Source organism: Enoplosus armatus, chromosome 10 (genome assembly GCF_043641665.1).
Source record: "Enoplosus armatus isolate fEnoArm2 chromosome 10, fEnoArm2.hap1, whole genome shotgun sequence".
NCBI lineage: Eukaryota > Metazoa > Chordata > Actinopteri > Centrarchiformes > Enoplosidae > Enoplosus > Enoplosus armatus.
This window is the reverse complement of record NC_092189.1, coordinates 8,078,714-8,100,379: the sequence shown is the minus strand read 5'-3', so window position 1 is coordinate 8,100,379 and position 21,666 is coordinate 8,078,714. Positions and strand designations below refer to the sequence as shown.

At 39.2% G+C, this 21,666-nt stretch overlaps 1 protein-coding gene across 1 annotated transcript in view; it reads left to right on the top strand.

Annotated features, from left to right (window-relative positions):
* The first annotated feature begins 4,515 nt into the window (after positions 1 to 4,515).
* The window catches only part of ctnna1 (catenin (cadherin-associated protein), alpha 1), a 76,820-nt gene continuing 59,669 nt past the window's right edge, over positions 4,516 to 21,666 (top strand). Inside the window, exons 1-7 of the mRNA XM_070912916.1 lie at positions 4,516 to 4,792; positions 6,804 to 6,936; positions 7,415 to 7,610; positions 13,662 to 13,828; positions 14,779 to 14,898; positions 16,639 to 16,908; positions 20,968 to 21,171. Coding sequence (XP_070769017.1) covers positions 6,817 to 6,936; positions 7,415 to 7,610; positions 13,662 to 13,828; positions 14,779 to 14,898; positions 16,639 to 16,908; positions 20,968 to 21,171 — 1,077 coding nt within the window. The 5' untranslated portion in view covers positions 4,516 to 4,792; positions 6,804 to 6,816. The remainder of the gene's footprint in view (positions 4,793 to 6,803; positions 6,937 to 7,414; positions 7,611 to 13,661; positions 13,829 to 14,778; positions 14,899 to 16,638; positions 16,909 to 20,967; positions 21,172 to 21,666) is intronic.

The window sequence follows — 21,666 nt, the reverse complement described above, 5'->3', positions numbered from 1 at the left end:
TATTGTGACCTTGTGCATATGTACTGCTTATGCCAACAAAGTGTACACTGTATAGTGTATTTATGGAGCACACAGGCATCTTTATAACAAGTTTGGTTTCAAAGCTTTGGAGGGTGCCTGAACCTGAGACTCATTACAGCTTTGAATTGCATTATGGCTTCCTCCACATTCTTCACCTTCCTTTTAGTCAGAATCCCACTTGGAAAGCAAGAAATTAGGGCAGCAGCTCTCAGGAGAATTTCAGAATAAAACAAGGTTTCTGGAATAGCGCGTGCACTGTGAGTGACAAGTGTGTTTGCAGTCGGCTGATAATTGCATTTCAGTCAGTAATCATTGATTGTGTAAAAATGATTATGAAAATGCTATTGTCTCCCCATCTGTGAAACATATCCGGTGTAATATGATAGCAAAAAGCAAATCACACTCACTTGTTTTAATAACGTCGACAGCACTGTTTCCCAGAAATGTCAACAGCACCTCTTCAAGTGCTGCAACAAACACTGCTTTGAAGACCCCTCTCAGACTAAATACCAAGCTTGAGATGGGCACTTACAGATCTAAGTTTCATAAAAACAGACCAAATTATTCTCTATCAAAGGTTACTCAGCGGTCCAGCGACAGACACAGAAGCACGACATTCAGTTACTTCCTGCTTCTTCTAAAGCCGAGGAGAGATACTACACAGACTAACCACACCAGAACAAAAGGCCACAGTCTGATACAATAGTCTGAACCAGCAGGTGGAGCTCAACAGACTGCCAACAATGGCTTAGCATCAGTTGAGTCATGAAATCTGCAACCTTCTCAATGGTCCAATCAGATGGCAAGGCTACTTCCTGATACCATGACATCATTGTCACAGCACCTTGCTGAGAACATGTCTGATGTGTCCTCCCAAGGGACTTTTTGTTAATTCACTGCGATAATGTATGTTTCCTTTCACCTCTGCAAGAAAGTCACAGTGAACGACTGCTATCGAGGATAATCATTAGTGTTACTAGCCTGTTGACTTTCCTCTCCACCCCTTGGGTATTGCTGTGGGGGTGTGACGCCTACATTGCACCACGCTCATGCCTAATCATGGAGGTACAAGGTCTTACTCGGGAAGGGAGAGCCGGCAGATGACATCATGCAGCTCCATGGACAGCTGTCAGGATGAGTCAGGTGAATGTGGGCAGACTGAAAGTCGCTGTGTTCCTTATGTCAGAGAACAAAATCCTCCTGCAGTGAAGGAGCTTCCACTTCAGTCAACGTCAAAGTATGAGTAACTACTTTGACGGGAAGCTATAACGTACAGTAACTTCCATGTCTGCGTAACAATGATAACACAATGGTGAAAGAAGCTCACCTGTGGCTGCAACCATGAGTGTTTCTCTTATCAGCATGGAGCAGTGCTGAGACTGCCGTTCCATAAGACATTGGTTCCTGAAAAGAAATGTAAAACTAATCTATTGTATCACTGAGTGGACAGCTCAGGAAAACACATTTAATAACATAAATGTAATTTTTTAGACATTATGATTACAAATGCAAAAATAACATATTCACCATCTTGTCTATTCTTTTTTGATCCGCCATAGTGCCACACACTACAGATTTGCATGTGCTCAATTATACATTCAGTGTGTGACAAACATGTGCACCTCCTCATAATGAGAAGGAATTATTTATAGCATGCTGTGCTCTTATCATTTGTCGGGCCCAACAGGTACAAAAAGATTGAAGGTCAAGGACACCCAAACTTGTCCCTCCAACAAGCTGTTACTTGAACAAACATTCATCATTCAAGCACACAATTAAGATGAGATAAAATAAGATAATCCTTTATTTATCCCACAGAGGGGAAATGTGCCGTGTTACAGCAGCAAAGGGGATAGTGCATCAGTAAAAGCAAGATATAATGAATTATAACGGTTGAATCTACAGTATTGCACATAGGAAATATTAATACTGCAGTTTAGTGTACAGTGATATTGCACATGAGTGAATTGTCAGTTTTGGTGTGTGTGTGGTCTACTGGGAGCAGTGTTGATTGTAAAGTCTGACAGCAGCAGGAAGGACCTGCGATATCTCTCCTTCGCACACCGCGGTTGAAGCAACCCTGTCACTGAAGGAGCTGCCCAGCTCTGTCAGAGTGTCCTGCATGGGGTGGGACATGTTCTCCATCAGGGATGATAGCTTAGCCATCGTTCTAATTTCCACTACCACCTCCACTGGATCGAGGGGGCATCCCAGGACAGAGCTGGCCAATTGCACCACTTCCAATCCCTCTTCACCACTGAGTCATAATTAGATAAACAAATCTCTGCTACACTGTGTAAGTGGCAGGTCCTCCTGTTCTTGACTGAAATTAATATTACACACAAGATAGTTCACTGGTATATCTCCGTTTGCGGGAATTCAATATGCCTATTTAATACGCGACCCTTCAGTTTTGGCATGGTCAAAACTCTATGGAGAAAACAATTACTTTGCAATTTATTATTGCACACAAAAAATATTCAGGAGTGTCTTTCCAGAAGATAATTATATTCTGAGGCCTTCATTAAGAGCTTCGTAAGTACATTTGTAAGCTCATTCTCTTCAGGACTGTAATTCATGCTGCACTGGTGGAGCTTCTTAATTAACACCTACTCCAGCCAACAAATAGAAGTGTGTTAGTTGTACTTGCCTGCAGAACAAAACACCATTGTTGTTTGTAATGTTCTCTGAGGCCGCCTCCTTGAATTGCAGATGTCTGCTCTTTTCTTTTTTAGCATTTTTCTATCTATATATAATTGGAATTATGACCTATCTCCTTGCGCTGCTTTGTCAAATTTGATTATATTTTCTCTTTTGTAAATAGACCCAATGAGGTTTACTGAGCACACACACCAAAGGAAAACATGATCACCAAATGACTGTCAGTTACTTTATGCGACCATGAAGTCAAATTTATCAGCATGATACCACTGTTTAAAGAGGCAGTGTATCCATTGTGTGTGTGTGTGTGTGTGTGTGTGTGCGCGCTTGCATGTGCGTGTGTGTGTAAGGTGGAAGAGTGAGGCGGGAGGGGTGGCACCTGGCCTCTTCAGATAATCTATTTATGGCTTTCACACTTCATTAGGCCCAAACTAAAATACTTGGCTCTTGAATATGTTTATCAAATGTCTCAATGTTATCAGTCACAGCTGCAACAAACCATAAAAGAGTGTCTACTGCATACCGATCATAGCTCATATAGTTTTTCTTGACCTTGAAATTGTAAAATTTGTGACATCTCCAGCTATTTGAATAGAAGTCTCATCTGAAATGTCAGTGCTGCTGTAGTAGGATGTGTATTATATATTAATAAAATATGAGAAACCAAAGCTACAACCTGCTCATTATGTGTGTGCACCTGATGCTGCACCAGTTGACTCTGGAGCATTGTCCTCCTCTGGTGTCTTCTGTTGAATTTGTTAATACAACATTTGAACCCAATGATTTATAAAACAACAACATATAATCTTAGTTAATGATAGGCATGTGATGAATGCAATAGTATACAATTTCTGAGGTTTGAAACCAAGCTGTTCTAAATTGCAATAACACACTAAAAGGAAATAAACAGATGCAACAGAATGGGTCATATGGTAGCAATGAAGATAGAAACACTGAGATAACGTCTGACACTCTGACGTTGACAAAAGCTGGTTACAGTTTGAAAAGGCTTTGTTTTGCATCTTGTGAGCTCAGACTTTAAATGGACCAACAAGAAAATAACTTCCAAAATGATACATCTACCATTTACAAAATATGATTCTGCCAAATAACTGTATGTGAAGGAAAAAAAAGATTATAGACACATGTGATTTGAAAACATTTACAATTTTGAATTTAAATTTTTAATGAAAGATAAGATTTTCCCCAAGTGGATATATATTCGCATTCATACTACTGTCCACACCCACTGTAACTGCTGTACATGCTGTATATATAGTGCATTCATTTCACTCGGTTCATACTGCGCTTACTGTTCATACTGTATATATCTAAGTATTCATATCTACCCCTGTCATTTATATATTACCTCTACACATAGCACGTTATTCTGCACTTTTGGTTAGTCTCAGTACTTGTTCAATGACATTAAAGCTTAACTCTAATATAATATTGCTTGAAATCCTTAACCTACATTTTTGTATTGTGGTGAACAAAACATGCTGTATTATGGGAGTTAAAATTTGCAAAGTATGTAGGCTTCGTAACTATGGTTCCACATGACTGTCTCACTCCAAGGTTTATCATTCCTGGTAACTGTTTCCTTCTTCAGACTAAATGTTAAGAAGGTAAAACTGCTATCCCACACGCTTGGCCTGCCCGTACACTAGTTTCATGGAAGCAATAATTAATCCATATATGGACACGTACAGTGAGTGCCACGCCCAAAACACCTCCTCGTTTTACGGACTTGCTGTGTCTTGTGGTCGCCCTGCCCCGCTGCCAGGAAGTTCAGGAACTCGGTCACCGCCCCAGCCCCCCCCCCACGCCTCATCCATTGTTGGGCAATAGTCTGCGACATCGAAACAATCTTAACCGAAACTTTTCAGGTAACTAACTGCTGACGTTCTTTTTTAAGCTGCTGTTGTATTTACTTTTCGATATCTTTTTTGTGAGGAAGTACCTTGTCAGGTCGCCAGTTAGGAGGACTTCTAAACTGAGTCAGCGAGGGGAGGAAAAGGGAGGAAAACTTTTGAGGCAAGGAACTCCGTAATTCTCATTCCTCCATTTTGAACTTTTAAACTCCAGCTTTTCTAGTGGATTGTTTTCGGTAAGTTTACAACGCTTCTTTACTAGTTACTCAATTCAAGTGAAATATTTAAACAGTTATTACGTGGACTGGTTAATTGGATAGCCTATTAACACGACAGTTGAAGGTTTTCGCAGTATTACAGCAGGCTAACGGAGCTAACGTTTATGTTTGTTGTGTCGGCTAGCATTAGCGCTAGCAAGGTGCCGTGTTTGGCGCACTGTACGTTAGCAGGTAACGTACCGTACGTTAAGCTAAGTTGGCTCAAATGTTAACTGTGACCTGTATATAAGAAAATGCCTCAGTTAAAAATCAGTTAACTTTTGTCAACACCGATTTTAACGTCTGCATAACCGCATCATTTACTTGTTATGCTGTCAAATAACGTTACTTGAACTGGGTAAAACCATCGTTAATGTAGGTAAAGTTAGCTTCAACAGGTGCAACTTTAGCGTTAGCTACTTAACGATAGTGTTAGCACCTAGTTAGCTTAGTTAGTGGACCAGGTGTTCGACCCACCCTGTCGCTCCTCCACCAGTAATTGGTGTTACGTGTGTTGTTATTCAATTTTGGATTGTTCTCAGTTGGATACAGTATGTAAATTATCGTAAAATACACCGTCTTGCTGGCATCTCTTTGGCCAAATGGTTTGACGTTAGTTTGCTAAGGGTTGTAAAACATTACTTCGCCCAAACCACTTGCAAGTAACCCCAGTGGTATCTAGCTGTGCAGACAGTTTGGGTTTCATTTGACCACAGTTTGAAATATTTGTCTCTGGGACTTCTCCTGCCACACCCATACAGTGGAGGTGAACGGAATTTCTCATCCGCTGACCCAATAAATAATAAAAATCCATGTTAAATGCAACTATTTCTTAGTTAGATGTAGTTTGAATGGAAAATGGCCCAGACTGAGGTGTGTGGATTAACTCAAGTAACTGGACGTTTCTGTGAAGAGCTCTTCCTGCTGACCTCTTCAAATGTAGTTTTTCAGTTTGAATAGTATGAAGGTGGCCACAGATGTTTCAGCAGTGGAGATCTCAAACCTCAGCAAATCTGCATCAAAACTATCTGCATGGTTAGATGCTGCTAAGGAACATATTGTTTGGTGATTTGTGTGAAGTGACCTTTTGGTGTTGTAGTGGATGAGAAACCTTGCAGTGGTTGATAAGTAATTGTAGATTAAAGCCTGTGTGAGTAGTAAGGAAGTGCCTAAGTGATTTTTGTCCATGATAAAATGAGTTACAACTGTGCCAGACTGCATCCATCCATACTGTCTGCCTTTTTTTCTTTTGATTAAAAGTTAAAAGGGGCCATAGATCATAACAAGCACAGCCTATCCAAATGCAAACATTAGTCAGGATTTTTTAAGGCAGAGTTGAAAGCACATCCACCCAATAAATAACAGTTCAATATACTATTATACTATTAGTCATCACTCAAATGTTCTTCTGGTGTTTTTAATATTTTAGCCTCTTTGTTGATAATGTAGGCTAATGGGTATCTCCGATATTGTTCTCACAATACAGCTGACCAACTTTTCAGTTGAAGCCCCTCAGCCCTCAGGGCTTGCAGATTGTCCCTGCCCATCCATGTTAGATAGCTAATCAATGGAGTTGCAGTTGCTGCCTGAAAAGAGAAATTGGGCCACAGTGTTTCTGTGAGGGATGGAGCATTGCTGATTCAAACAAGGACCGTAATGCTGTAGCTATTGTGCAAACTTTTAGAGAGTAACTACTTGGGAAATCAGAAAGGAAGCTTCATTTAGTAAGCACACTTCCAGTTTTTTTACTCACTGCATCTTATATAACTATGATTTTTTTCTTGGCAAGAGCAAAATGCTGTCCTCTATAATATACAGCCACAGTAATCTCATTTGACAACAGATATTCAGTGTTTAGGAAGACAAAGATGTTCCTGTTTGATGCAGTCTAAATTGTGTTTCATCATTGCATTTGAACAATGAAATTGACTTAGCCCTGGTCATTTGTTTCAACTTTTAATCTTTGACTTTCTCTATTTTTTACCCTCAGAATTCCAGACACCATGACAAGCATCAACACAGCTAGCATCAACACAGCTAACATCAACTTTAAATGGGACCCAAAGAGTCTAGAGATCCGTACTCTGGCAGTGGAGAGGCTGCTGGAGCCCCTTGTCACCCAGGTAATGTAAACACGGTGTGCATTTTTATTTAGAATAATAGGACACTGTCAGATAGCTCATAGCTGGAATGAGCATAGGGTGTTGGTTACAAAAAATGCTTGAAAATACAATCATTTAAATGTGATATGTAATAATAGTATAAAAAAAAGGAGCTCCTCACCAGCATTTTTTTTTTAAATAATAGCAAGTGATATATTATGTGAGGTGTAGTAAATATTCGTATGTATAGTAAAATTCCTTGCATCACCTATTCAGGATTTTCATATTTTGTGTCAATACATTCTAAATGAAAACATAATTGGTGGATGCCAGTCCTATGAAGAGAAGAAATTACTTGCATTTGCTGGAAAGCTAATACAGCAATGTCATAGGTTCAAAGTGTGAAAGTAACTGTTGACATAACTGTAGTCTGCCAAATACATATATGGTCCCAAAGCAGCTGTTTCTGTTGTTAAACCATTTTGTATCCCTGCCATAGGTCACCACTTTGGTAAACTCCAGCAACAAAGGCCCATCTAACAAAAAGAAAGGGCGCTCCAAGAAGGCTCATGTTTTGGCAGCATCGGTGGAGACTGCTACCCAAAACTTCCTGGAGAAAGGAGAAAAGATTGCAAAGGAAAGTCAGCTCCTTAAGGATGAGCTGACTGCTGCTGTGGAAGATGTCCGCAAGCAAGGTATATTGAAAATACATATTGCAACAGTATGTGGTTTCTAGCTTGTACAGAGTGCTTCTTAAGATAGGAGGAATGATAAATAAATCATAAGCTATGTACATATCATCTGCCCCAGTGGAAGACCTTGAAATAAGAATATGTTTTGAGCCCGATAGTTTTCTTTTTGCTATGGGGTTTTCAAAGAGCCCATAAATAGCGACTTTTTATTTAAGCTCGCAGACAGTTCACATCCATATCAAGCCATACATTGCCATTTCCTTGACTTCTACCAGGATCCAGTTGAACCACGTTTCCCCTCAGAAGTGCGTGTGTTCTTATAGCCCAGTGTAAGGTCGCTCAGGAGGTATTTGGACATGAGCATCACTCACCTCACTCTTTTTAGTCTCGACGGTTATGTAGTAGTCCCCTCTTCTTGTCTGTCGTGTTCTTGACAAAAGTGAGAGATGGTTAATTGAAGACTTGCTTTTAGACCATTAGAGAGAGAAATAAGACAGTTATGGTGAATATTGATTTATCCTATGTGTTCACTCTTTTTGTTTTTGTATAGTATTTATTATGACTTGACAAAGTGCTGTATTTAGCTATCTACCACAATGTGGGACTGAAGGACGCTTTATGTCTATCAACTAAGTTATTATGATAGGATTGTGTAATCGTTTTACACAAATCTGTTAAATTAAGGATTCCTAAGGTTTTTAGGTCAGGTTTTTGCTTTACATATGTGAAGAATTTCTTTCTGATGTAATAACATCATAACATTAACATCAAAAAGATCAACTGTGATTCACATAAGAAATACGAACATTCTTATTAATATTGTGATATTAATTTCAATCATATTGTGCACCCCTACCCTATATCACTCTACCCTGCAATACAATTTCACCAGTCATCCTGTTATTATAGAAACCTGCCTTCACCCTTTTGTTTGAATGGTATCAGACCTTTTAATTAACCCTTGTCAGGAGCATATAGTCAGCTTGATTTACTTGTATTATCTTGTTCACCAGTGGCAAAAATGAATCCTTACTGGATCTTTGTGTCAGCCTGTAAGACATATTAGTTTGTAACCTCAGAAGCTAAAGTTGATGATGATAAAATCAGTGAAGTGAACCATCACACACCAGGGGCTTGTCTTGTCTATGTACATTATTGGGGGAGTGTGGTAGTGGGATTTGTCTGGCATTCTGTGGAAAAGGTTACCTGCTGGTTTGGTTGGTGGAGTAACTGTACCCATTGTGTGACAGCACTGACACGTGCTATCCAACAACTTGCTATCCAACCGGAATCTACCATCAAATCACCACATACTTAAATGACCATTTGACTTGTGACAACAGATCCCATCATCTAACAACCACACTTACAGCTCTTATTCCTTCGTTTTTGCTCTGGATGTCAGACTTCCTTTTGACACACTAGCAGACCATTGAGACCAGGGAGCTATGACTTGAGGGGAGCTGTTATCACCTTGTGAAGCGACATCTGTGTCACTGTGTCTTTTCTCCCCAGATGCCCAGCGAGTTAGATGTCCCCTGCTCAAGCTCTGCTCTGAGTAGTTGGGAGGTAAATGACATGTCGCTAGATAGCCTGTGCTGTGCTCAGTGCCCAGGAATGTTACTGTAGTTGTGGTAAGCTGTCACTGGGCTGGAATTCAGTGACTGTTGTTAGCTGGTGCCTAGGCCTGGCTGTCAGCTATGCCATGCTGCTCGGTGGAGCGTGCCGAGACTGATAATACAGCTATTGAGTAGGGTAACACCCCCCACCCCCCTGGATTCAGAAAGCATTTTCCATCCAGCTGTGGCTTACCAGCTGTTTTAAAAATGGGGGGTGGGGTGGGGGGGTTCTCACTTCATCATTAAAAAGGACAGTGAATACAATGCATGTTGAAGTAGCTAGTGGACCAAGTTTTGTTTTTCTCAAATGATTTGAAATTTAGTGGATGTTGCCCCGGTTAATGTATTCTCTTAATATTTTAAATCATATTTTATTTACCATAGGCATCACTAAAATCAGTAGACATGTCTTACCCTGTTTTAAAGACTTTTTCTTTACTTAGCCATTTCTGTCTGCTCTTGTCCTTGTACTCTTTGTCTTGCCCTTCCCTTCCAGTCTGTGTTGTCCTGCTGTGTGAGGGTCTTACTGTGTGATATACATTTTAATCATTTTTTCATTCACTTGGTGGGCTGCAGGTGAGTGTTAGATGGATGGAAGTTTATTAAAGGAGCACTGATCACTATCTGCCCCTTGAAAATGGCCTTATTGATTTTGTTCACAGGAGGGAATAACAGCCTGAAAGTGCAGGCTGTGTTTGAGGTCTGTGTTGTCGATCATTTGCACTAACTGCTTTAGCACTCTGTCAGGTTAAAACAGTCAGAATCTATGTGAGATCTCTGTTCTACAGGTTTGATAGTTTCTGTCTTTTTTTTCTCTTCAAAACATTGTTTTGCTGAAGTACAAAACAGAACATTTGAATCTTGTCTCAATGGGAGGCTTTGGTGCTTTACTCTTTTTCATCTAACTCTAAATCATATACCATTGTGTCTTTTGACTGTTTTTAGTATAATGCTATTTTGGAGCTGAAAGTCCAAGTATATTAGTTGATCAACAAAAAATGATCTGCAACTATTTTGATTATTGATTAATTGGTTCAGTCATTTTCAGGAAAACATTTGCGGGTTCAAGCGTTTCAAATGTGAGGATTTGATGCATTTCTTTGTCATAATATGATAATAACCTCCATGTCTTTGGGTTTTGGACTGTTTGTTGGATAACTCAAGGTATCTCAATATGTTACATTGGGCTCATGGAAAAATGTAATGGGAATGTCTCATGATTTTCTGACATTTTATAGACAAAACGATTGAGAAAATAGGTTGCAGATTAATCAATGATTAAAATAGAAGTTTGTTGCAGCCCTAGTTTGTTTGAAGATATCACATTGTACATTGTGATGGACAATATTCAATGTTCATTCAGATTATTTAAATCATTTTAAGTTCATTCAGATCATTTTAAAAACAAATACAAAAATAAATAATAGAATAAATTGCTAGATTGGTTGGTAATGAAGATAATTTCTAGCTTTTATATCTGCAACATGACAGTTGCTGATGATGTGGTACTGCTAAAGCCACAGTCACCTCTGCCTCACACCCATTTTACAACAGGGTTTTTTCCAGTTTGTCTGTCTGATGCACTAGATACAGTACAGTGTTCTCTTTAAACTTGCACAGCTAACTACATTGATTTTGTAAAATTCTTCTGAACATGCTGCACAGCAGTATTGTGGCTGGACAGATCTACTGTAGATGCTGGCAGAGAACTGTGGCAGCTGCTGACGTATTGCTTAGTCTACACGGCTGTGTAGACAAGGTGTCTCATGGTTGGCCTGCAGCAACCGGTTACGTGGCTGGGAGGAACACATTCCATTCACTGAAAATATCCTATCAATCTTTGTTTGCTTATTTGTTCTCTTGTGTGAGCATTTCAGTTGGAGTGTCTACAAAATACTTGAGATGCTTGGATGTGCTGACGGACTAGAAAAAAAACATCATTCCAGTCATACCATAGGGAAAGATTATTATACAGTGGCATTAATGAGGAATCAGTATGGGGATATGGTACAGAAAAGTGGGAGTTTCCTATCAAACTTGTTTTAAAACAAATATGAAAATTAAATTTTTGAGTGGATTGTTTTCCACAATCAACATTGTGATGTCCCCTGAGTTTCAAAAGCTTGTCATCCATAGATGATTGGAAGTGCAACACTGCAACTAAAGATGTTTTTCTCTGTGGTAGCAGTGCTCGCATACATCTAAACCTCTGATTGTTGGTGGTTTAAAATCAGGAATCTTGTGATGGGCATTGTGTGTGTGTGTGTTCTATATAAAATATATGCACTTAAAGCAGTACTTACAGAAATATCGTTTTTGAGAGTTTGATGAGGACATTAACACCACTCTGACTGTCTGTCTGCCACTCAGAGCTGGAGGCAAATATCTTAGCATAAAGATTGGAAACAGGGGCAAATGACAAGCTTGGCTAGATCGGGATGTTCTCCTGAAGATTAAGAGAAAATGTATGAACTTAGGTGGACTGCTATTATCGAAGCACATCAATTGGACACAAACCCAGATTTCGAATGCGGCAAATGCTGACGTTCAATTAGATTTTACATTGTTAAGTCTTATTTAGAGGTGACATGGATTCAAACACATAGAAGAACAGAAGCAGATTTGCTCGAGACGCTGCAAATGACATCTGCTCAAGTTGAAAATATTTCCCTCAAGTTGAAATGAAAATATTCTGAGTTGCATGACTCAATGAATGTAAAGAGACAGTGACAAAAAGGAGAAGGTTTAGAGGAAAATAAGAGAAATTGGAGTTCCTGATAAATTTGGAAATCAGTCTGTCTAAGCTGTCGCACATACAGTTGTCTTTTGTTCTCAGAGTTAACATCAGTTGGGGACCTCATCTGTTGATTGCTTGTGACCAGAACATGCAGAAAACATTCCAGTGGCCAAAGCCAAGACGTCACTTAACTTTGTATCTAAATACAGCTTGCTCATTATCTTGGAGCGAGAGAGTACACCGATGCTACAAAAAGAACACTCCACGGCTCTCAGCTCTTACTCTGCACCACTCACATAGCCAGTTTATAAGATTTAGTTGATATTGCCATTTTTCAGTGTTTCCTTTTATGTTCCATGAAATACCATGCCACAACATTTTTGTTACATTCCTGCTTACATCCTATTGTTGTCTTTGAAAGCATCCATAACTGTCAAAACTGCTTACCCTGTTTAGTTTCGTGGTGTCTGGAGTCAATGCCACATTGGGTAAAAGGGGAAGTACACCCTCTATCATAGCATGTCTTTGTAAGCAGAGTTGTTGCTCTCTGTACACAATTGTCATAGAAAAAATATTTGGCATGATGGTAACAACTGATGAGTGCGAACTGTTGCTAAATTAGTTTTTACTTGTCTTTTTACCAAAGCACACCTCACTGCTGTAAGAAAATAATTCATGTTGCTGCTTGTCATTTGTTTTTGCTTCAGTCTCTATAGAGCTCTACCACATCATAGGAAAGTGGACGAGATAAGTACTTGTCTTTTTGTTGGTTTTGGATCTGTAATGACAGATATGGCTGTTATAAGGCATTTATTAGACTCTAAATTTGGCTGTGCCTCCACTGAAGTAAACCATTTACGGATTTACTGTCTTGTTCACAATGTGAGCCTACAAAGTCTATTTGTGTGCCCAGTCAACTGTGCAGGCCCATACAATGTAGGACAAAGCATGGTGCAAACCAGACAGAGGGCCTTTGTCGTGGCTTTGACCTTCTTTTTTTTTTTTTTTTTTTCTATGTGTGCATGTTAGTGTGCAAGTGGAAATTATCACTGGATATTGAAGAGTGTGTCTTTGTCACCCTGTGTGACACATGCTGACCCTAAGCAGGCAGTGGAAATGCGTCAGACTGCTGCCTCTCTCCTGCACACTTCTCTGTCTCAAATGAAGACTTCTGACACAATTAACTAAGTAGCCTGGAACAGACTATGACTTCTCTCAGACATCTGCTGACGGTGGTAGTAGTCGTAGTAGACGACTACGACTACTACCACCACCACCATAGGCTAATACTACTACTAATAATAATAAAAAAAACTGGTTTTGCACTTGATGAAGTTTGTCTGATTTAATGGATAACAAAGGAAGGCAATTCATTGCATTGAAAAATTATTTTATGTTATTTTGGTGTACATCGATATGTAGTTTTCATATCTTATATTTCCATATCATATTGCAACCTGAGGCATATGCTTAGGTTATCGAAATGTTAACGTTAATGTTGTATAGTTGGATATTTGTTCTTTCATGATTGTAAAAGATGGGAAAACTGTTTCCTGGTCACAGACAACAAGGAATTAAGTACACATTTTAGCACTATGAAAGTAGTTCAAAACAATTGGGGTTTGTGGTGTCGCTGGTTCAAAAGTCTTCATTTGAAGTTTCAGTTTAAAGATGTTTTGTTTTGTCACTCATTCTCAGGTGACTCAATGCGGCAGGCTTCTGGAGAATTTGCAGAAGACCCCTGCTCATCTGTGAAGAGGGGCAATATGGTTCGTGCTGCCAGAGCCCTCCTGTCGGCAGTCACACATCTGTTGGTGCTGGCAGACATGTCTGATGTCTACAAACTTCTACTGCAGCTTAGACTGGTGAGATATTATACATTACAAACAAGCTTAATTATAACTTTTATTTATTAATATATTCCATTCAATAAAAAAAGCCATACTTTTGTATTCTCTATCAAGAACAGTGTTACCAACTGATAACTTATTTTCAGCGCTGAAATTGGTTATCTATTTGCATATACTGTACTACAACATGATACTATGGATGACCATGTTAAAGTACTCATTTGATAAATGTATTTACATGGACTGGAGTAATTGAATTCACAGAGTCGTGAAATTTACACGAGTTGCCTAATAATGTCCAGAAAGACTGATATATTAGTTGTAGACATACTTTTTGCCACAATGTGATCAGGAAATGCTTGCTCTCACTCCGTCAGTCTCACACTCAGGGACACCACAGGGCAAGGAGAGGCTGGGCCCTATGGGAGTGTAAATAATGAAGTAAAACCAAATGGGCCAGAGTTTTGGGCACAGCAATTAGCCCAAACACAGCCACTTCCATGCTTATTTTGGCTGGAAGAAGGGAGCTGGTATCAGCTTGAATGTCATTGTCAGTAACTCCTTTTTTAATAAGTTAATTCATAAACTACAAGTAAATGTATCAAAACAAAATGAAATTGTCCTTGTTTGGGTCTATTTCATTTTTGATTTCATTCCAAAATATCATTTCAGCCAACTGGAACTTTTCACCTCTTAAAATGTAAGAGGACAAGCTACAGCTAATTAAAATCACAGCTTGATTGATTGGCTTGTTTTGATTGCAATTTTGAAAATTGCTGTTTGAAATCTCGTTATTCAGCCGTAGCTCACACCTGGACATTATAAAACAAAGCAAACATTTTCCTAATTAGTTATATTTTAGAGTATTATTGTCCAAAATTATCATTGAGTTTGTTTAAATTTACTAACTTGCAATAAAGAACTGTACTTTTTTTAAATACTGTAACTGTATCTACCTGGCTCAGGTGGAGGACAATCTGGTGAAAGTGCGCAATGCAGGAACAGAGCAGGACCTTGGGATCCAATATAAGGCCTTGAAACCAGAAGTGGACAAGCTGAATGTCATGGCTGCCAAGAGACAGCAGGTAATGTACAGTTAAAAAAAGAGGGACAAGGTCAGATCGTGGGAGCAGAGGAGTCTGGGTATTTAATTGGGTTGGGAGGTTATCAGGTTGTGATCTCGCCACTCATAACAAAACATGCTCTCCAACCCACATAGCAAATGGTCAAACAATGGCAGGAAGTAAGCAAGAAGAAGTGTGCCTCATGCTTTAGCTGGATGATTAGATACAGTAAGCGTGAACAATCTTCTTATTACCAATTGCAGTGAAGTGGACTGATAGTGCCAGGAAAGAGCGTAAAGGATCAACTCTAAATGTGACAAAACCAATTTCCTTGTAATGAGACATGGCGCATTGTTTTTCTCCACTGTGGTGTAAGTGGTAGTCAACAGTGAAGTGCATTTCATGATGCATTTTCCAGATGAAACAACGTCATGAGGTTACAGATCCAGGAGATGCACAAACCTGCTAAATACGGGAAATGAAGAAAGCCCAGTGAATGGTGTTTTTATTTTGAGATTATATACCTTTTTATTTTCACCCTCATTTGTCTAGATAATCATCCAGGTAACTACAAAGGACGTAGTACACAGTTCAGTAATTGTTTTAAGATGTCCTTCATGTTGGCCTGAGGAATACATCATGTATGGATGTTTAAGTTTTCCTGGCCTACTGAATGACAACCACAGTGAAGAGCTGTAGGACTTAAATGTTTGACTACTAGTTTTACAGAATACTTGCCACCAACACCATGAATTTAGACTCTAAAACATTTTGGCATTTCTCTGTGATGTGCACATTGAAACTGGAATCTTGTTTGGACATGAGAGTTAAAAATGTCCATTGCACAGCATTGTCTTGGCCAAACTCTGACACATGCGCAAGCTGTGTTTAATGCAACTTTTGTGGTGGAAATTTGTCCGACCACACCTCGGTAGTGCACTGACATGCAAATTGCAACTAAGAACAATAGAAAGATTTGTTATTTAGTTCCCAGATTTTCACACAAACATTCATTCATTCTTAATTAATATAATAAGGTTTTTCCTGTTTTCCTGAATGATGTTTCAAAAAGTTTGCAGCAGTGATGAGTACCAGCATCATGCTTCAAAAGCTCTTGAACATCACCTCTAACTGCTAAATCCACTGAGACTTGACAATTCTTGTTCTCCATATTATCCATGCTTTAAATGGAAAACTTGCCAAAATGATCACTGCTGATTTTGTGAAGAAATTACTTTTACTTGTAATTGCACTTTTTTATGGATAGCAAAATGTGTTTAATCAAAGTGAATGCAGGAAGTAATGGAGCTTTAAGACTGTTTTTTTTCTTAGAGCATGTCTTAAGAAATAGTGGAGAAAAAATCCCTGGGAGTGTTCCATTTCAGAGGGGAGGCTTTCCTTTTGTGTATGCAAGCTGGTTTTTTCATGCCATAAATCTATGCCAGCGATCACTATCTCCCCTCCTCCCTCCTATGAAGATGTAATTGCAATATAATGCTGAGGTCTGAATAGCAACACATTAAATTGCAAAGGCATATTATAATGGCCTGATTATGACTGTGTTGTGTTACCGCAGGGGACAGAAATAAATCTGGGTCATCCAGAACAAACTCTGTCACACTTAGTGTCTCCATAAGGGCATGACGGGCCCATTTTGAATGTAAAGTACATTACCACCCTGTCCCCCTGTAAGTATTCCATATTCCAGTTTAACCCTTTTTATTATTTCTTTCTTTCATCCTTTTCATCTCATTCTGCCAGGAGCTAAAGGACGTCCACCACAAGGACCAAATGGCTGCTGCTCGTGGGGTGCTACAGAGGAACATCCCCATGCTGTACACAGCGTCCCGTGCCTGCCTGCAGCACCCTGACGTGGCAGCCTACAAGGCTAACCGTGACCTGATCTACAAGCAGCTGCAACACGCAGTCTCTGGCATCTCCAACGCCGCCCAGGCCACTGCCACCGAAGACTCAGCACTCAGCCAGCCAGCAGGAGGTGGAGAGCTCGCCTACGCCCTCAACAATTTTGATGTAAGTCAAATGAGTCTGCAAGTCACAGCCCATTTGCCCTTTTTCATGTGTTCAGCCAGACATTCAGGTATCTGCCAGATTAGTTTTTTTAACAGTAAGAATTAGTCCCAGTGTTATACTAAAAAACATTTAAACATTTATTAACAACATATAAGATGGGGCTTTTTGAGAAAGGTCACAGTTTGGTCAAATTATTTCATAAAACTAACCCAACTGAATCATAAAATGACCAAAACCCTTGAAGGGCTTGGGGTCGAGGTGGAAATTAGGACGAGATATGTGGACAAATTGGGACATGGCTTTGGGGTACACTGAATATTTTCTTGAGTCACTACTACTTCATTCCTTGATTTGCTTTTATTTCTGTGTCAAATGAAGGAAACTGAATCTTTAAGACTTATCTTAGTCTTATCCAATAAGATATTGTTTGATATTGATTGAAAATATGAAACTAAAAAGGTATATGAAACATGACATGTCAAGTCATAATATTGACATGAAACAACATCAAGATAACAGCTGGATAAAACTTTGAGCTAATCATGTTAATGCTGCCTGGGGTGATAAATGCAAAGATGATTAACCTGATGTTTTTTTTTGCTGCCACTGACTTCCGTCAGACTTGCAAAGCACCTTTTTATTTACAGGAGATTTGTTCATATACAGACAGCTTCCAAAGACATTGAACAGATCCACAGTGACAAATGACATCTTGTTCAAAGAGCTCTATAGACGTAAAGGTTTCTATTGTGTCCTCTATTTCGCTAGACGCATCAATTATGTTGTGTTGATCAGTTATTTAGTCATTTAGCAACCAAGAGGAGAAACAACTTTTTTAGTAAATAGATGTATTTAATTTGATAAAATAATTACTTAATGATGTAATGCACTTACATGTGTAATTCCTCTGTGGACATTGACAACATGACTGCGGTGATAGATTCTATGTGACTGTCACTTCCCGGGCAATATTACTCCTGAATTGAGCACATATGCAATCACAAAATATATTTGGTTAATTTAAAATACACTTTTTAAGTCATAATATTAATAGTTTGCTGAAAAATCCTTGAAGTGAAGTGTGTAACCAATTGACATCACCAGATGCTTGGTATTTTCCCTAATGATAGCCTGCCAGGCCTGTACTGTAGCTAGATTCAAGTTTTGCTTGTCTCTGGGCTTTTTGGGACACACAGGCTCACTTGGATTGAAGTCAGGTGACTGGCTTGGCCAGTCAAGAACACTGAGCTGTTTGGCCCTAAAATGCTCCTTGTTGCTTTGTCTGACTGCACTGTGGAGGTTTGTTAGTTATTTATCAGTAACAGTGACTCATGACGCCTCAAAAGTTAACTTCTGCATGCCAGATAAACCCTGCACCACCAGCAGTAATCTTAAAGTCCATGAGGCACAGTAGTTGTTAGAGGCAATGTGGCAGTAGTCAACAGTGTTGCCTTGCAGTTATGGAATAATGTTATCACAAACTCCATATCAACCAGAATCTGCCCATACTGGTGCTTCTTAAATCTGTACAGTTTACCTACAAGGATTTAAAAATTACTACTATTTTATTTTATTCTTGCCTCTGACTTTAAGGTGTTGTAGCCTATATGATTGGAAAAAATATGTTAGCAAAAATGCTTAGGCCCACCTTTACATTCTCCATTGGATTCAGTAGCTCTTAGAGAGACTCATCAAAAATGAGCTACTGACTCCAATGGAGCCAGTAGCTAATGAAAAATTTACTGAAGCTAAGCTTTTTAAGTAGTAAATGTGGTACTTAGGTATTACTCTTGAAGCATCCTTCATCAAGTGAGTATTGCTGTACAAAGTAGCTTCAGGCACTGAGTATATAAAACCATGCCATTTCTGCTTTCAGCAAATTTGTGTTTTTAGGGTAATGGTATCCTGATGGCTAGAGGAAGAAAGACTTTGTGTACTTGGTATCACAGTTCGCTTCACTCACTAGATTTTCCTGTTCCAAGTGTTGAAACTCCGATTTGCAAGTTATTTTATTCAGAAATACACTGATGGCTGGCCACCGGGGCTGAGTGGATTACAGTTATGGTTAAATTGTTATAGACTATAAAAACATTTATCTCTGAAGACAGATGGTATGCCAAATGATTAATCTACATAAAACAAGTGTCAACAATACAGTCTCTCAGATCTGTTGCATCAGTGATTATTTTACAGGTAGCCATGCAGAAAGTCACTCCACAAAAAACTCGTATGTGGCCCTTCTCCAGACCAGCTCCTTTATGATGCCCAATTTCAAGTGCAAGGCAAAATTAGCAAATGAGTCAACCCCCCCAATTCTGTGTTTCTCTCTCTCTCTCTCTTTCCTCCTCCGTGTCTCTCTCATGTGCCTGTTGCCATGGTGATATGACACGCAAGCAGAGGAGGTCAGATGAGACGGAATGGAGGGGGCTGGAGGTGGCTGTGATAGAGGGCGGGCTGCCTAATAAACCACAATTCTAACAGCTGAATTGTTGAATATTTTGTAGAAATAAAGCATCTGTGGATGCGCGGAGTTCGTTTGTCATTGAGGAAGTTGGCTTTCTTTCTTTAGCTGCCACAAGCATCATGGTGATACCTTAACCCTCTGCAGTGCCTCTCCAGCATGTCAACTAGTTGCCTCTCTCAGCAGGCTTGCCCCTGTGAAATCAGACATTTAAGTGTTCTCTCTCATCCTGCAGATATGAAAGAGAGGACAGTGGGTTACTATAGCAAGTCTGTGACTCCAGTTGTAGCAAAGGCTATAAAACCAAACCCTTCCTCAAAAGGGATGTATATGTATATATTCTTATTCATATTCATAGGCTCATCTGTTGTCTGAAATGGATCCTGTAGTCCACATTGCAGACATGGTACTAATGCTTTCTTTTTTTGACTCATTGTTGATTAATTCATCAGGTCCGTAGAGGATTTCTTTTTTCTGTTGCTATGTTTTTACCATTCCAGATGATTTGGTACATTTTGTGACTTGTTTTCTCTAGTCAGGGCACTGAGAACGTGCCTTTTGAAGCTGTATTCATCTTCAATAATTAAAAAAAACTGTATCAGCAGAGCAGAGAAGCAGGCCTAAAAATTGTCCTCACCAGTGCTAACTTTGTAAAATGGACAATACATTTTCTTTTTCTGTGTGTGACACAGATAAGAAGAGGACAGTCTTGAGTCCAATTTAGAAAGGCCCATTATGTTTTTTGCAGAAGCCAATCAGTTTTTCAGTTGAGTATGTACATGATACAAGGTATTGCATTAAAACAGTGGGCTAAAGTACTTCTCAGAGCTGCTCTATCCACGCTTTTCTGACTATAGAATTTAGATTCAGAAAAGTTCAAAAGTTCATATTTCCTATTTTCATGCTTTTGTTCATCTGGTTAGAACTTTTGGTTGAATAAAGACATGTTGTCCTGGTTATGAATTGTTTTGAAATGAATTGAGCACATTTTCAGATTTTAATTTTTCCAACATTTTGATGTATAACAATGAAAATATTGTTATTCCTCTACCTGTTTTCTAAGACATGTTTTAAAAATGAGAGAGGCAGATTGTCTATTACCCTTTTCTCTTTATAATTACTTTTTACTTTTTTCACTTTTGAGCGCTTAATGACAAACTCCTAAAATCTTTTAAATGTCTGAATTACCGCCGCTGGATTGGTGACATTTGTCAAGTGCTGAGTGTGGGGGAATGTCATTGAATTAAAGGAAAAAGTTACTGTATCGTAATTCCCTAGTCACGTATCATTAATTAGTCAAGAAACGGCAGGTTATTTCGTGTTACTCTTAGTCAAATACTTTTTATTTTGTTAAAGATGTGGCCACTTTGATACTGGAACTGTTGACCAAGTTATTGTCTATTTGCCACACAAAAAAAGACAGCTTGGCTCATTCTTCCCTTTAGGTTTTCCAGCCGGCCTGTCAGTCTGTCAGATCAGCCCTTCCCTTGCCTGCCAGATTTCTCTCTTTGGGCTTGGAGTGGGAGAGATCAGTGTACCATGATGACTTTCAGCATTATTCTCCCTGTGTAATTTCCCCTCTGACCCTTTCCTTACAGAAACAAATCATCGTGGACCCCCTGGCGTTTAGTGAGGAACGCTTCCGTCCCTCCCTGGAGGAGCGCCTTGAGAGCATTATCAGTGGTGCTGCCCTCATGGCCGACTCTTCTTGCACACGTGATGACCGCAGGGAGCGCATTGTGGCTGAATGCAATTCTGTGCGCCAGGCTCTTCAGGACCTTCTGTCTGAGTATATGGGAAATGTAAGTATCATACCTTTCCATTTCCTTCCTGTTGCCACACCACATTTTTTTATTTGCATTTTGCCTTTATTGGAGAGTTGGACAGCAAAATTCGTAAGGTCAAAATTCTAAAACCTTTAATTCACAAGTCATTAATTTCAGCCTACATAAACTTAGAGGTAATCATTAAGTTGTGGTTTCTATGTTTCTACTTTTACACAAATACTGGCATACTTCTGCATAGAGAAATCCAAGGTGACCCTAGCACTTACTCATACAAATCCCTGTGGGAAATCACAATGGTTCGATTTGTCATCTGCCTAATCACTTACCTTTCTTTATGTCCTAAAGAACAATATGACGAGTCAACTAATTATAAACAAATTCCTACCTAATATTTACTTTTGTGCTGAACAACAGTTACACTTCCATCTAGCTACTTACTTACCTTTACTTCACCTGTGTGAAGAGAGTTAATGTTGTGTTTGAAAACAAATTTAAGTCCCTTCCTCAGGC